Source organism: Quercus lobata, chromosome 2, assembly GCF_001633185.2.
Source record: "Quercus lobata isolate SW786 chromosome 2, ValleyOak3.0 Primary Assembly, whole genome shotgun sequence".
In the NCBI taxonomy this organism is placed as follows: domain Eukaryota; kingdom Viridiplantae; phylum Streptophyta; class Magnoliopsida; order Fagales; family Fagaceae; genus Quercus; species Quercus lobata.
The window spans coordinates 90708814-90726394 of NC_044905.1; the positions used below are offsets into that span (position 1 = coordinate 90708814).

At 33.9% G+C, this 17581-nt stretch overlaps 1 protein-coding gene across 2 annotated transcripts; it reads right to left on the bottom strand.

Annotated features, from left to right (window-relative positions):
* Positions 1-238: 238 nt before the first annotated feature.
* On the bottom strand, positions 239-16151 carry LOC115977144 (leucine-rich repeat-containing G-protein coupled receptor 4-like). Of its 2 annotated transcripts, none has more exons than XM_031098824.1 (16): positions 15922-16151; positions 14260-14560; positions 14035-14163; positions 13824-13888; positions 12313-12458; positions 11487-11561; positions 10695-10766; positions 9368-9439; positions 8098-8169; positions 7888-7959; positions 7143-7214; positions 5494-5565; positions 3435-3578; positions 2547-2618; positions 1302-1448; positions 239-716 (listed from the first exon to the last, which is right to left on the bottom strand). In XM_031098824.1, exons 2-16 carry the CDS (start codon positions 14458-14460, stop codon positions 532-534), a joined length of 1596 nt encoding a protein of 531 aa, XP_030954684.1. In that variant the 5' UTR covers positions 14461-14560; positions 15922-16151; the 3' UTR covers positions 239-531. The 2 variants fall into 2 exon arrangements, with proteins under 2 accessions (XP_030954684.1, XP_030954683.1); XM_031098823.1 differs by having other exon boundaries at positions 12313-12459; positions 13681-13888.
* Positions 16152-17581: the final 1430 nt, after the last annotated feature.

Consider the following 17581-nt stretch of genomic DNA (forward strand, 5'->3'; position numbering starts at 1 on the left):
AGATGTATGCTTTGGTATTCCGGTATTTCCTTGATTGTTTAATTTGAACCAATGATGTCACTTTGAATGAAAGGCACTTGTCATTACATTAGGGCCCAAAGATAAATAGTCTAATGTTTTCTTGAATGTTCATTTCTAACTATTCTTCAAATCCTTGTTCACTTTGCTTATACTATGTTGCTTAGTTAGACTATGATATGGTGAAAATGGAACAGAACAAACCAAAAATTGCATAAACTGATAAAAGCAGTCCAACCAAGACATTTATTTACAACTGCAGCTATCCATATATACAGTACACCCGTCCACATATACTTTATATGGGCAATCTGTACATTTTCACTTTTTATCTCCACATTTTTGGCCCATTCATGGTTTCTATACAAATTTATTACTGTACAAAGAGCCATTTCAAACTGATAAACAATCAGAATAAAGAATTTTTCTACATGTATTCTGGACGGAGCCATATGACATGAGAAAGTGTGATGTGCAGCTCCTTTGAGAAGGTTGTACTGGCAGAATCCCATTCTATTCCGGCCGAAAGCTTATCAGATTAGGGAGTGCATCTGACTGAAGATTCTTGATATCAGATGCAGTGACCTTACAGGACTCCAAGGAAAGTGAGCGTAAATTCTTCAAAGGCTTCAAATACTGCAAACCCTCACGGGTTATGCAAGAATTTGAAACATTTAAAGACACCAATGCAGTCAGCCCTACATTTAAAAATGTAACGACATGACAGTTAAAAATAAAAATCTATATTTAATCCTATCTGAAATTATGTTTTTGATTGGTAAGTTACTCAAGCACCAAATAGGTCTTGAACCCATGACCTCACCTCTCACAGGTCCAATGACCATGGTTTTCAAACTACCATACTAAGTCAAATGTATTAATATATATACCCTACATTTGGGTACAACGTGATAAATATTTCAGAATAGTAAAGATGTTGCAGTTTAGGGCTTTTTGCCATGAACATAGGTTGGGCTGAACCACATTAATTCTCTTTCCTTTTGTTCTTTCTACAATTTTTGTCACTCACAATCCTAATAACATTTCTAATAGACCTAAATTCCAAATCTAACTTTTGCCTGTTTTTACACATGCAAACTCAGTTATACAAATGCCAGGACCAGCCAGGTGGGATTTAAAATGGAGAAACAAACATAGGTTAGACCACACAATCAGCAGCCTTAATCACACCTGGCTCCATTAATACCACAAGTATAACAAGATAATTATATTCAAGAGAGCTACTGCAGAAACACAAATTAGTGAAGAGAAACAGTAGATACCAGAAGCCAATTCCAATGTTTTATCTGTCAGGTTGCAGTTTTGTGACAGATTTAGCAGTCTCAGGGAGGCAAGATCTTTGATATTCTTCACACCAGCATCAGTTAATCCTCCACCACATATTTCAAGGGATTGGAGATTCTTAAAGTCTGTTTGGTATGAAAACACATAGGAGTAAGACAATATAGTGTGATCATTTGCATCAACAAGTCAAATATATACAAATATGGGGTTTACATGTAGAATTAAATTTCACCTGTATTTGATCATCCCTAACATTTTTGGATAGTATATAATAAATGAAATTAGAACACTTTAAATCTAAGCTGAAGTTGTGGACCCTTGGTAGGCACTGATATGTATATGAGCCATACCATTGGGGTTTTGGGGTTTGTCTTCATTCGCATGGATTATATTAGAGACCTTGAATTGGAGTTCATTTTCTCAGGGTTTTCTAATCACACTTAACTAAACATAAACAAATTCATCACCAAATAAGTTAAGCAAATTATAAACCAGAAGCGCTCCTCATGCTCCCAAAGGATTTAAAACCAACATTTGGAAATGCCCAAGGTAAAATATTTGAAATTGTCAGAGAGAACAAAAAAGCAATACAAGCTTATAAAAGAAGCAAAGGATGGTGAACTAGGATACACAAGCCCTAAATATTGGAAACTACCTTTGATCAGTGGATTCATATACAGAATCCTGCTAAATTAGTAGATTTGATCAGGCAGAAGCAGATTCAACCATTTTGCCAAGCTTTTGAAAGAGAATTTTATTTTGTGAGCATGGAGATTTGAACCTAGAACCTAAATTTCACCGTAAGAAAACCAGAACCATTTTAGTTTACATTTTCATCTTATAAGAACTTTGAGTTAATTGTCATATTTACCAATGCTAACAGACTAAGGCACTCTTGAAACATTCTAAACTAATTGATATCTTCCTCTCATTAAAAGCACTGGTGGTTTGGAATCATGTCATTGAAGTAGTTCTAAAATTAGCATACAAAATACACAGACGGGGGTTCACAAAACAATTACTAGGATTAAAATCTTTAACAGTGCAAAACATAAAAGAAACTAAAAATCTCATGCTGAGACAATCCTACAAAAAGTCCAGAGAAAAAGGAAAGCACATATTTCTCACACAAGAACAGTATAAGGCAGCTTAGGTATCTAAGCATGAAACGCATGTGCGCGCGCGCGCGTGCACACGTCAGAACTCTAGAACTTTCAACATACATTGCAAACATTTTGTTCCAGAGTCAGAAATGAGAGCACCAAAAAGATCCAGATGAGTCAAGCCAGTAAGACCTGCAAAGCAAAAACAGCAAAATTCATTGACTTTGATATATCTGTAAGAGCATATTACAATGCAATATGCTATTTAGGTGAAGCCATAATAACTCACAAATCGGAAATAGACTAACTATTATTCTCTTTAAAATTAGCAAAGTTGTTTTTATTAGTTGCACTTTGTCAATTTTATATAATGCAGTACACAGTATACCCCGCAGTTATATAACGTGGTTATACACTATAGAAGCACACAGAAACATAAATTAACGATGGGGGAAAAACAAAGAAAGAATAGTGTTAGAAGTTGGTCAACTTTACACTGAAAAAATAGCTGTTTTGCCAGTTCAAAAAAAATCTCTCTCTTTTTTTTTTTTACAGATACGGACCTTTTAATTCAAAAAGTGACATGACCCTGCTTAACTGCTACAAATTAACCTGTCTAGAAGAATCCATGAGTATCCCACATGCAAATATAATAATTTTAATGACATTAGTCATGGAAGCGTATTCTACTAAAAACAAACTACAAATTTCAAAAACCCATGGGTCCACCCACCTTTGGATTTTTTTTTTAAACAGTCCCAATCCCAGATAAGGGAAAAAACTCAGTTAGCACTTCGCAGCCAGCTTAAATATTCACTCAATTTTCTAAAATCTGCATAGATATGAACATAGTAACATACACCTTGCCAAAGACATAACTACATACATATGTTTCAATTAACAGAACTTAATGCACTAGATTCCCAGAACGAATCCACAATGTAGTTAGCTATTGAAATACTGTACTTAGAGAAACAGTACACCTGAAAACTCAAGAAAAATGCTTACTTGTAAGAGCTGCAAGTCCAGCATCAGTAATTTGGCGAGCATCCAAATTAAGTGATTTAAGAGATGTCAATCCGGATAATTTTTTCAAACTACTGTCATTTACTAAGGTAAATGACAGATTCAAATTCTCCAGATTAGTTAAACCTGAATGAAAGATAAGAATATAAATTAAAGCAAGCAGCTAACAATTACATATAATACTTGGCAGTTACCATAATATAAAAATTATTGTCAACTAAAAATATTAACATACTCAAAAAATAAATCTCAAATTCATTAGAATAACAACTCATTGCCTCATTTCAAGCAATACAAAATTCACAACCATAAACAGCAAGATATTTCATCTTTCTTAAACGGGTAAATTATATATTACCAATTACCCCCTGTAGTTAACCCCTCCATGACTTTTCAAAAGTGTGACTAAACCTCCCTGAGATTTGGAACAAATTGAAATTGTGAAGGTTCTAACCAGCTTAATAGATTTCGCACACGTGAGAGGCATGTGTTAAATTTCTGAGTGTCAAAATAGTTGGGAAATCTTTTCCCCCCTCCTAAAGCAGTTTGACGAAAATGCTCATAGTGGAGCACTCAATCTCCATATTTCAAGCCTTAGCTAGTTCAACTGTGTCCAGACCTAGCACATAGTCTCTGGCCTCTTCCAACATCCTCTTGCCACAAGCCAAGCTGTAAAAAAGCTTTGCTTTTATTCACTTAGGGTGTCACATGCAGTTTATGTATGTGATTGCCTTAATGAACCTGATGCTTTTTATGTGAAATACTATTATAAGAAGCTATGCAGATTTCAACAACCCGTGTAGTGATTTAGGATTTTAATATGGTTGAAAAATGGGTTATGCCAAATCATTATATGATTCCACCTTTGGTGAAGGTGCACGCAGAAATCAGGTCATTGAGAGGAGGAAAGACTCCTGCCTGGGTGGAGCAATTCCAGATTGAGTTAGATTTGTTTGTGTTGAACATTGATTCATATGTACTCAATTTGAGGGTGGATTAGGGATGCATGGGTGGTTTTTGATGCGGAGCCTGAGCAAGATCTGATGAGTTAGAAATTTGGAATATGATGATTGATGGTGAATACATAGTATCACAAGTGCCTTTCACGTGTGCAAAATCTGTTGAGTTGTACAGAAACCTAATGATTTCAATTTAGTCTAAAGTTTGAGAGGTTTAGTTGATGCGAGGGAAGTAAATTGAAAAAGAGGTTTAACCACAGGAAAGTAACCTATAATTTACCCTTCTTAAAATGAAAAGTTACAGTTAGCAGCTGGAAGGAAAAGAAAAACAAGGTGCATCTCCTTCTAGTGACAATTTTGAATAACAGAGTACAAATGAGATTAACAAAGTAAGTTCTTCAACACGTAACATAAAAAGCTTTTGAGTTTCACCAAGAAAAGATGAGAATTCTAAATTACCAAGGGTAAGAAAACTGCTATCAGTTATTTGAGTAACACAAATTGATTACATTTCTTCTCTTTTTTTTATTTGTCATCAAAATAGAAATCCATGTTACAATAACAAAATATTTAGGTAATAACAAAAATAACCACAAAAGTTTCAACTTATTATTTTGATTTCATTTATCCCTTGTCAAAAGAAATCAACAACACATGCAAATTGTACTTTCCATATATAATAATGCTATGCATTTTCAGAAAATATGATTTTAAGCAAAGGACTTGAACAATTACATTAGGACACACCAAAAGTAAATCCCTTTCTTTCAAACAGTCAACATGCATATCATATTTATAGAATGATATCATCAAACAGATGAGAGAAGAGATATGAAAACAAGCATGAAATAAAAAAATATACATGGTTAAAAGAACTGCATATTTTTATTGTTGAAATATATGTACTTTGATAGTTTGTGGGAACCTTATGTAATGAAACAGTTATAAGGAACTCAATTCATAGGTGGAATCAATGGATACATAGCTTGAACTGAAGATGCAGCATATTCACAAGCTAGTAAATCAGTTTGAAACCAGTCATATGATGGAAAAGCAAGATTGAAGTAGGGTAGAATCCTAACCTGAGAGATGACGAAGCCCATTACTTGCTACTTCAGTATCTGACAATTCCAAAGTCTTCAAGAGTGTAAGGCCTGAATAGATAAATTACAAAATAAAGCCATATTCAAATTTCATAGAAAATTGGTACTTCATATCCTTATGAATTGAAATTACATGGATATATCCATTAACTAAGGTCTTATGTTCAAATCCAGATGCGTTGAGAATCATGTTAGATTGCTAGAAGGACCAATAGTTAAAAAACCATGGAGCAACATACTACATTACACAATTTAAACCTAAAGATAATTCATAATGTGCAACATCAAAAGTCTTTTTCACAAAACCTGAATCATGCGTCAACCATAATAGATTTCTAACATAAGGGATGGAAAATTAATGGCCGCAGATCAGAAATTACCAAGATAGTAGGCCGAGTTCAAATTAGTTCCAAGTATAGAATGAACCTCCTATCGAGTTGACCAATGCATGCATAATAAAGATAAAGACCTGAAATGTTATATAACCGATTTTTCTTTCACAGTTGTCCTAGGATTCCCAGTTCTCTCTAAACATCAGAAAATAAATGGAGGTTTACATATCTTAGAAGAACTATCAACAATATGCCCTTTGTTCCCCTTCTGGTCCTGTGAGGCAATTGTCTTCCAGATTTTCATTACAGAGTGTAAAATTCCATTAAGTGAATATTCTGCGATTTAACTCAGAATAAAACCACAGCTACCCCAGTGACTAGTCTTTTTTTTTTTTTTTAACAAAATGAAAGTTGTTAGAAATGAGGAAAAACTGGACTGTCATCAACAAGTTCTCCTGTATATTTCCATCACAAATCAATCATGGTTAGGGCCCCCTGGGTTTGGATGATATGAAAATTTGAAATTCGTTCAAAATGACAAAATTTAAATTAATGAGAATTTCAAGTGCATCAATTTATACTCCAATTGTCTGAATGAGTATTTTTAAGTTAGGAAAGAGTATTATAGTAGTTACAAAGATGATAGCAATAACTTGGCATTATATCTAGTAATTCATGATGGTGGCAGCAGCTGGTGGCAATAGCAGCAGTTGGTGGCAGTCATGGCTGTGGCTGTGGCTGTGGCAGTAGCATTTGCACTTGTGGTGGTGCTAGCAACAGCAACAAATGGTGGTGGTAGTGATGGTGGCAACAACATTGGTGATCACAATGTGAAGAATAATGGTTGGGAATGGTGATGTTGGTAAAATTTGTACAATGACACCCTTCACAATGGAATTTGAATTTGGGATTTGAATGCTTAAAATCCCAAATTCAAAATTTTACTTTTTAAACAGCTCTCTTGTTAATCCAAACAAGGATATCAATATTAAGATAGAGGAGAAACCATTATAGGATAGTATAAAGATAGAAGAAAAAAGACTATCTGTGTGACACATTCATAAGCTCCTTATGATAAGTTGACAATCAACCCAAAATTGAGGCTGATCCTCATGAAGCATGTGATCAGATAGGCCAAATGCATTTAACCAAACAATTCATGAATGCTATTTCTCACTAACCTACTTTTTACAGAAGATAATATGAAACAAAAGAGAGAAGATATTAAATCACACACCATCTCACATAACAATCATAACTGTCATATAAAATGAATTAGTGAACATAATAATAAACCTGTCAGATTAGCAAGCCCTTCATCACCTATCCCACAGGAATCCAAGTTCAAACTTTCCAAATTTGTTAAACCTGCAAAGAAGCAATAACACACAAAAAGAACTAGTTTAAAGCCACTCCCTAAAAATCCAGGAAGAAATATCAAAGGCAGCATAAAAATAGACCAGTCAGACAATAAAATTTATAGGGAAGAAATATCTAAAATGAAAAAACTGAATACTTGCAAATTAGAAAAATTAACAGTTATCTCATCATATGTGGTGTTTGACCAACAAAGTAGCTATTATTTTTTTATCCAAGCTTCGAACAATTCATTTCAAAACTGCCTTTATCATTTGGACGTCCTATTGTAAAAGAAAATTAAACTACTAGAATTTTACAAAGGAAAAAACAGAAAATCCAACAAAACCCAGGCTAGTCCTTTACTCCAAAAGGTTTTAAGTATTTCTTTTTCAAACAACCATCACCAACAGATCAAGAGTTCTTCATCCACAATATTTCATTATAAATGAAAATGTAGTGTTCTAAGTCATATTAGTCAAGGTTGCAAAGAGCTCCCATGTCATTTCATTACTGAGTGAGGAAAAGAATGAAAAGGTCAAAACTAAGTAACAAGTTAACACAAAAACTTGCTCAGACTGAGCTCACCTGCTCTTTGGATATCTTACATTGGAAAATAGAGAGGAAAAGGTCAAACATTCTGAAAGGAAAAAGAAAGGAGTGGGTGGAGAGAACCAGAGAGAACCTTTAAGATGCACCAAACAGGCATCAGTAATATTGTTGAATCCCAAGCTCAATACCTTCAAGTTTTTATTCCCTGTAGCAATGCAGTAGACTCAAGATTAACAGCCATGCAACAGTTGTAAAGATAAGAATAAGAATTTTCTTATTATGATGCATTACATCATCCACAAGGCCATATCCAATATGGCATCAATAACCTAAGGTCACTCACCAGAAAATTTCTCCCATCCATCATCATTTAGACTACATCTGTTAAGGTTTAAGATGGCCAGGGCAACCAGAGCTGCACCCCAAAAAAAAAAAAAAAAAAAATTAATAATAATAATAAATACACACGTTCAAAGAACTCAAAAACTATGGCCTGTTAAAAAAAAGAAAAGTGATTTCCCAACATATCATATAATTTGTGGACATGGACCTAAGTGTCATGAATTGTGCCAAATATAGAAGCTATTAAAAATCTAGGGTTAGGGACATGGCTGTATATTTGATGTACATATCATGTACATACAGATATACACATACATATATAGATGCATGAATTCATGTATACAAGCATAGATGCATACATATGTATACCTGTTTGCATGAAAAGTTCTATGAATAGTAGAGCAATTATAAAAATAACAACTTTGTGTAGTTTTGTTGACAAATATGCATGAACATACCTATAATGCTACACATTTCTTATGTGAAAGAGGTTGAATCTCATATAAGTCTCCAAGATAGAGTCATTCTGACAGACAATTAGAAATAGGATGGTCTTACATATCATAAATATTACCCACAATAAACCCACAAGCATGGATAACATTTTTCATCATTTATTGTCTAAAAATATTATAGACATTGTTAAAGACGAGAATATAATAATATAGAGAAGCAGAAGCAAGAAAGAGAGAAGAAAAACAAGGGATTACATGGTTCGGCCAATAACCTACATCTTCACAATAAAGCCCTAGCGGCTACATCTTTACTGTATACTCAAGTCTACTATTAGAGTGAACCCTAACAGGGTATATATGGAAACTAGAAGCTAGGGTTAGCTCAATATGGGCTTACAACATAACAGGGCCTCTTGGACCATTGCATCAACATAAACCCAATACTTTAGCAGACATAATTTTGGTACTTGTAGCTGCAAATATTTGCAATTTTGCATTACTAAACCATGGAATAAGTTTTTGAAAGGCAATCTCTCACAGTCACTAAAATGACAGGCACACATGCTATATTTGCTGCTTCAATGGGAAAATATCCTAAAGCTTGGAGTTTCAGGAATTTCATTTCTCTGCATGATTTTGATACAGATTCTGAATAATATCAATCTCCAGATATACAACAATAAATAACACGAACTGAGTTCAAAAAAACATCATATTACTTTCCAAGTAATAGCCGGAGGCTTTTTCATAATAATAATAATAACGAATGCTATTATAAGGATCATTAGCAAGCACAAGACCAAAGAGAAAACAAACCTGAAATAGATTCCAAACATGCATTAGTAATACTGCATCCCTCCAAGTTCAACATTGTAAGGTTGTGCAAACCTGCCATACACAAATGAAGATTCAGCAACTGCTGCATCAAGTGTCTGAAAGAGAACCAAACAACACAGAAATAATCCAACAAATAGAAGCCATAAACAAAACTTCTAATCCGCTAAAATGATAAAAACAAAACAAACAAAAAACTGTCACACATTCCAGAATGAAGGGGCCTAAAAGAGTATTTTAATTACTTGTGACCAAGATATGCAAGACCAATTCAGCTCAAAACTAAGCAGTAAAGTATTCTAATAAATTACTTAAGATATAGTTGCAAAGAAATTAGATTTCATAAATGGAAAGGACCATAGATGAAGAGCATAGGAATAAAAAGTATTCTAAAGTACAATGGAAGTACGTAAAACCCCTCATAGATATGACATTATCAGATAGTCCCACTTTTAAGACAAGAAAAGAAGATTAGTTTATTCTTCAGAAATAAAATATTGCTGTTTGGGTTTTCCTCATGAGTTTAAGGAGTTATTAGTAGATTAATATCTTACGCTTAATGTTGTCTCAGTGTGCAGGTTGAATCACTCATGCTCCTTTTGGTGTATTCTGGAAAGCTAGGAATTATAACATCTTCCAAGCCAATGAACTCTCTTCCTTGGCTTTGAAAATATCTTGAAATCCTTTGTTGCTGGGTTGTCTATGTCATGGTGATTTTAAAATATCCAATTGCATTTGTTAAGCTAGTTGTCGGTAGTGTTTTCCATTTGCTGGTTTTCATACTCTCTCATTGCATGCTTCCCTTATCTCTAAGGTTTACCCATTCTCTCTTTAGTATAATATTAATTATTATGTGTACGTTTGACTCCAGCTTAAAAAGCCAACTTATTTTACTATTCAACTTATTTTTGCTAATATTCATGGGCCCTATTGCACTTTTTGATACTATTCATGGGTCTCACTATACTATTTCAACTAACTTTTACCTTTATCTATAGTACTTTCAGCAAAAAAATTTCATTTTCAGCAAAATAAACGAATCCTAAACAGACCCTAAGGGAAAATTAAATAAAACAGGAGAAGCGGTTATTGAAGGTTGTACTACAACATTACAGGTTCTTCAGAGTTGGTTTTCCTCTCACACGCGCACACACACACAAACACTGCAGTAGCTCCAGTGTAGATAGTATCCCCTTTTCTCATACAAGTTCATATGATAACTGATAAATAAAATATTATATGGGAGGGGACAATGCAGTAATTGTATTTTTTTAAAAACAAATTAAAAAAACAAAAAACTGGAAAGTACCTTTTAAATAAGAAACTCCAATATCAGTAATATTAATGCTGAAAGCCTGTAACTCCTTAAGGCTAGTGATCCCTGACACATGAGAGAACAAGAGTCTAGATAAGTTGACTCAAACCCAACTATTTTGTAAAGAAGTGAATAAATTTCTTAGATCTAGCATGTCCTGTTAAGTTGATGCATTCTAATTATGTGAAAATTAAAGTTAAGGATTCAGTGATACTCCAGTGAAAAAATTCGTGCACCAAGCATGTGTGCACTCGAGAGAAAATACATGGTTGACACTTCTCACATCAACAGGAGGGAGGAAAAATATAACAACAATATAATCCAAATATATCATAATAAAACCAAAAGCCCTCATAACACGGAAAGTACTGAAATATGAATGTGGACCAGTCGACAATGAATCTACGATACAATTAAATTAATTTAGATCATATCTTTGAAGTAACGGACCCTATGGATTAGTTAATAAGGATAAGTAAAAATTATCTCAAACAGAAATTAAGACTCAAAGATTATCACTCCATTAAGAAAAAGTTGGAAATTTAATTTACCTTTTTTTTTTCTTCAATTATTGTCTACAAAAGTTTGAATCAACAAAGGACAACCACTTTTCTCAAAATCTCCTTGGACATATAATTTTAGCACTATAAACATCAAATAAACTCATGTTTTGGGCATCCAATAAACACGCATTGGAAATTTGGTGGAGAACTACTGTGTTTCTGTCATTTTAAAGTAGTGGTATAATTGTAAATAAAAAACACAGTAATTTGTGGCTGCAATTACCAGATATAGCCTTCAGGTCCAAATCTGAAACGCATTTACAACATCCAATATTCAGAGACTTAAGCTTCAATAAACCTGCAAGAGAAGATTTAAAATAAAAAACAAAAAAGTAAAACACAAAATAACCGTGTATATATATATATATATATATATATGGGGTTGGCTAAGGATCTTCAACAAATTAATTAGGGTCAACCACATGTATTTTTTTCCTCCATTCTATTCTATCTGAAGTTATCATCTCTGTTAGGTGAAATATTAGTCTAAAATTGCAAAATCTACTAGTTCACATAGCAGCCCCATGAGAGAGAAATCATGTTTATATAGCTTTCTTTAGTGCTAAAATTGAGTCTTATCACACTGCAAGATAGATGCAGCATAACTGAATCAGCTTTCCCACTCCCCAATCTCTCTTCCCTATCCAACATATATAAATTCATAAAAAGGGCTCCAAATTTCCCAAGTAATTTAAAAGAAATACAATGTAAAGGTATCTAATCATACATGTACTTACATGTAAACCTACTAAAAGTGGAGGAGTTAAGCAACAGAAGGACATGACAACAGTATTGAGATGTAAATCAGTTTAATCCCTTGTATATAATAAAATTCTTGTTCCTATCCCCTTTTTTGTGGACACGTAAAATTTTGTTTCTATTGTTGATAATAAGATAGCCATCAAAAAAAGAATAATTTCATTCAGCATGGACAAGGAGAGAGAGAGAGAGAGAGAGAAGAAGAAGAAGAAGAGGAAGAAAAAAAAAGATGGTGTCTACTTATGAGAAAAAGACGAGAAGTTTATTTTCATCAAGCAGGAAAAAAATACCTTTGAGATGAAAAAATCCACCATGAATCCCTGAACACCTTTCCAAGTCCAACTTTTCCAAGTTAATTAAGTTGGAGAAGGCACGCATTCCTTCAGCAGTAATTGCATCACACTTTTTAAAACTCAATGATGTCAAGTTTGAAAGACCTACAGAGCAAGGTTACAACGATTATCCTCGTTAACCAACAAAGAACCCAATCTTTAGAAATGTTAAACTCATCCAAAAGATCATTCAAGTGATGATAGTTGAAACTGAAGTGACAAGTGACAAAGACAAGGTTGTGTGATTCTGGTTTTTTTTTTTTTTTTAATAAGTACAGAAAATTTTATGCAGTCATAAAAAGGAGTCAACTAAGTATACAGCAGGTGACCAAAACAATCAAACACACAAATTACAAGTATCCATCAAATCATAAACCGAAAAAATAGAATGACTTCCTATGATAGACATCTAATCCAATAGTGTTTTAAAGAATAAAAGTTTTAAGTCAGCTATTGTCCTTTCAGAATCTTCAAAACACTGGTTGTTTTCTCTCCCACCAAATGCACCACATCAAACAATGGGGGACAGCCATCCAGATAACACCATTACGAGGGTGACCAAAACATAACATGTATTGAATTGTAAGTCAGTGCCTCAAAGACATTAAAACTTCTTAAAATAGAACCAACTGAAGCCAGCTTTCATCAGCTACTTGAATGCTACCAACAGCACAATTTACTATTAGCAAAATACATTGCCATGGAGATGGCCACTTATACACCAATAGGGCAAGTTCAATTGCAGTTCATAATTGTATTTTTCCATTGGCAGGACAGTAACATGTCAATAACCGAAATAGAAAGAGTTTTTCTTTGATTACATAAAACTCATATAACTGAGAAGATACAAACTTATTTACAGTTGTCAGAAAGTGATTTCTCAAATTAAATTTCTCAAAACATTTGAGTACAGTAACATGGCAATAACCGAAACAGAGTAATCAGTTCTCATGAAAAAAAAAAAAAAAAGAGGTAAATTTCTTGAATTTTACTTTATACTCATGTTCTAATCCAGAAATTAAACCATCAATTCTGAATCTTAAAAGGCTGGGCCCACCAAAAAAATTTTAAAAAGAAAAATCTCAGTTGGTGGGATATTTCTAATGGTTTGTTCTACGTTTGGGTGCACTAGGTACTATTTTGAACATAAAAGAACCATTTTCTCCAGGTACAAAACTGCACATTAAGTATAAAACTGATTTTGCTTTTGATCAAGTAATGTTAAAAACATGAAACCACGTCAGAGGGTACCATATCCATAAGGCACATCAACCTTTGCAATAAACAGCCTCTAAATAGTTGCACAAAAGAAACAGAGAAGATTACCACTAATGTGCTTAAGCCCATGTTCTGATAATTGGTCAGTGTAATTAAAAGCAAAGGTTTGTACGTTTGGGCAATCTTTCAGGAGAGCCAATCCAGAATCTGTCACATCAGAACTAGAAATATCAACAGAAAGTAAAGATGACCCTTGTGAAGAGATGAAATCCATCCAACTATCCTTCACTCCAGGATATTCACCCAAGAAAACATCCTGCCAATACAAGATAATGATCTAATAAACAACAAGCTGTACAAGTGAAAAAACTTAAATAAATAAGCTCCATTTATACTTTAAGTTTGCTTAGCCACTAAAAAAATTATATTATAAATAATTTAAGCCATCAATTTGGGCATTACCTGGAGAGCACAATCTCGAAAAGCTTTGAGAGAAACATCAGTAAGACAACGGGAATGTATCAATTCGTTGAAGATCTGCTGACTTATATCCCTCGGAAGAATTGAAAATGAACTATATTTGTCAATGTCCTGTTTAAATTAGCACAAAATGATCAGGTAACAGTGATCCATGCACACAAACTCACACACTCAATGTCACATGCCAAACAAAGCAAGTATATGTACCTCACGTATTTTGTATATGCACAAGTCCATGAGGGAAGGGCATTTGTCCCGTCCTGGCTGACAATCTACAATGGGCCGAGAAAATGAATTTCCCAGCCATTTTGAGCTGGCAATTCTACAAAATCGTTCAGAGACCGCTCTACACCCACCATCTTCAATGACCAGTTGCTCTCTCTTCCTTGAACAAATTCCCCCCATCATATAATGATCTAGCAACAAACCAATCTCACATAATGCCCCAAAACGTGATGGTATGCCCCATTTCAGAACAAAATTTTATGGGCATGAACTCCACTTCAAACTGTAGAGGGAAAATTTTCATGATAAGCTATATAGAACATGTTGTAAACCCAGCATGAATGCCTAAGTAAAACGCAAAATTTTACCACATTATTGCTCATGCATTGAAAGATTAAATGGAAGTGAGGGCATGTAATGCTAGCAAATATTTATCCATGCACATCATCTCGAAAAAATGGCAAAACCTTTAAAACCACTTGCAATTCGTTTGCCATGGCAATCTTCTTCAAGAATCAAAATATTTACTAGCCACTTCTTTTAAATAGCAGAATTTCAAAACAACCAAATAAATTGATCACCAAAATTTTTAAATAAAATTTTCAATTGGGTTATAGTTCAAATAAAATTAAAGTTTTTTGGTCAACCATTTTTCTTTTTTTCTTTTTTATTATCTTTTACTCAATTTTTTTCTTACATAAATTTTCTTACCTTTTTATATTATTGATAACTCATATTAACTCAATCTAGATAAGTACATTTATTTCAAGTTTCAAACTGATATTCGGGGATCAATTAAAATAAATAAAAAACAACAAACAATTATATGGGTCATTTTTTTTTATGCAAGATAGAATTTCTATTCTAGCCTAATATATGTGTGGGAAGCTCCTCCCTCTTAGAGTCTTGAACTCCGTTCTTACCCCCATACTCCACAAGCATTTATACTTATAACCACCGTACCAAAATGCGGAGTTAACAATTATACGGGTCATAATCACAAATAAAAACAAATCAAACCATGGCATAACTGTTACAAAAGCAGAAACAATATTTATCAGAGGACTTTATCTCATAAAGAATAAAAATTATCACTTTGTCAATGTACTTAGGCATAAATACAAATAAATTAAACCCAGAGAATTTTTTGTAAAGAAAAAAAAGTTAGAATATACAAAAGGCTTAGAAAAAAAGTAAACTAGAGCCTTTAAGACAAACAAACCAAAAAAAAAAAAAAAAAAACACCCATCACATACATAGCTCATATTCTAAGCTTCGTCATAGAATCTGTGTCTAGTAACTATCAAAAACACAGTTTTGGAATATTAAACTTTCTGATCACTCTGTTTCCCACTTGCAATAGTCACTCACTATATATATATATATATATATATATATATACAACAATTTTAGTACATGTTTTCTTTGTGTTTTGACAATCTTTTACAAAAATAAAGGACACCATTAAGTCGACGAGCAAAATCTTCCTTTCTTTTTTGTTTTTCTTCGACAGTTTTCTTGGGAACCAAACAGAGAGTGAAGAATCACGTGTGAGTGTGAGACTACGAAAACGATCAGTCATGATGAGTGAAAGAAAAAAAATCAAATTCTACACGCAGACCGAAAAAGAATGAAAAGATTTACCTTAACTCAGAGCTGAGCTCTTGGCCAATCAACTCGGTGATGAGAGAGAAAGTGAGAGTGAGAAAATGCAGGGGAGTTAGGCAAAGAAAGAAGAAGAGAGAGAGAGAGGAGCTGAGTCGGTACCACTTGATCTTTGCCACGTGGAAATTTGGCGCGGTTAGGCATGACTCTCTTTTTTTGATGAGATATGACAGAGTGGGCTGAAGAGACTAAAATGTGGGCCCAATCTTGGGTGCTCTCAGTCTCTGCATTGAAAATTTAAAAATAGTATTTATTCCCATTTAGTAATCCTTGACAGTTGACACTTTCTTTTATAGCACACTGTTTTTTTTTTTATCTTTTTCTTTTTTCTTTTTCTTTGTTGGGGATAAGTTTAACACTATTTGGATAGGAAGAAAGGAGAAAATACAATTGGAGTGTACCTACAAGCGAGGGGATGATTCATGCATCGAACGGCATGGTATACTTCATCGAAAGAAAGACATTTTGGACATATAATGACATTGTTTTCCATAATGTCCATCTAGCATCTGGTATATGTTTTATTTGGGATTTTGGCTGGGGTAAAATATAGTTAACAACATTGAAGTTGGGCTAAATATTCTTCAAAAATGACAAACTTTGGTTCATAAATCAAACTTGGATCCTAAGGGTGCGTTTGTTTTGGGGAAAAATGATTTCCTGGGTGCGTTTGTTTTGGGGAAAAATGATTTTAGGAAATCATTTTCCCCCAAACCCAGGTATTTGGCAGCAACGGTAAATTTCATTTTCCGGAAAATGGCTTCCTATTGACCGAAATTTTCACCTTTGACCACGGAAATCCACTTCCGTTCCTATTTTCACTTCAAATGATTTTCGGAACTAGAGACGCGCAAGGGAGAACGAGAGAGCTCACAGACGCGTCGTCGATCGTGAAGCACCAATCGTGCCGTCGAACGCGAAGCATCGCTCCGATCGACGGCGCGCGAAGCACCATTCGCGATCTCGCGAAGCGTCGATCGCGATCGGCGCGAATGGTGCTTCGCGAGATCGCGCCGTCGATCGCGAGATCACGCGATCTCGTGAACGGTGCTTCGAGCGCTGTCGATCGCGCCGGTTCTTCTGGGTTTTGTAAGTGTTTTTTGGGTTTTGCCTCTTCCTTCTTCTTTTCCAAACACCAGAAAATATTTTCCGAAAATTTTTTTGAAATGCAACCAAACACATAAAAACATTTTCCTTTCCGAAAAATAGCATTTCTGGAAAATGGAATATTTTCCGGGAATGCTTTTACACGAACCAAACACAGCCTAAATCATTACTTATTTTTTTTATCTCTCTTATGGTGATTAAAGACCAAGTTAGTTAGTTTTGAAAATATTTGAACTTAAATAGCATTAGCTCAAACTTTAGAAGTGTTAACTGTATTTTACCCTTTTAATTTTTAATCTTCTTCGGTTAATGCTTGACACAAAGACTCAAAACTCAACATAAAAAATAAAACATAAAACATAAAAATTGGACATGTTTGATACATTGTAACGATGATTACAATGTAATAACTAATAAGAATAAGTATTACAATAAGTTGGAATGAAATAATAATTCCTATTCAACCATTTGGTGATAACACATAAATAAGATGGTGGAATAATATCATATTTAGTCAAATTTCCCAAAACAC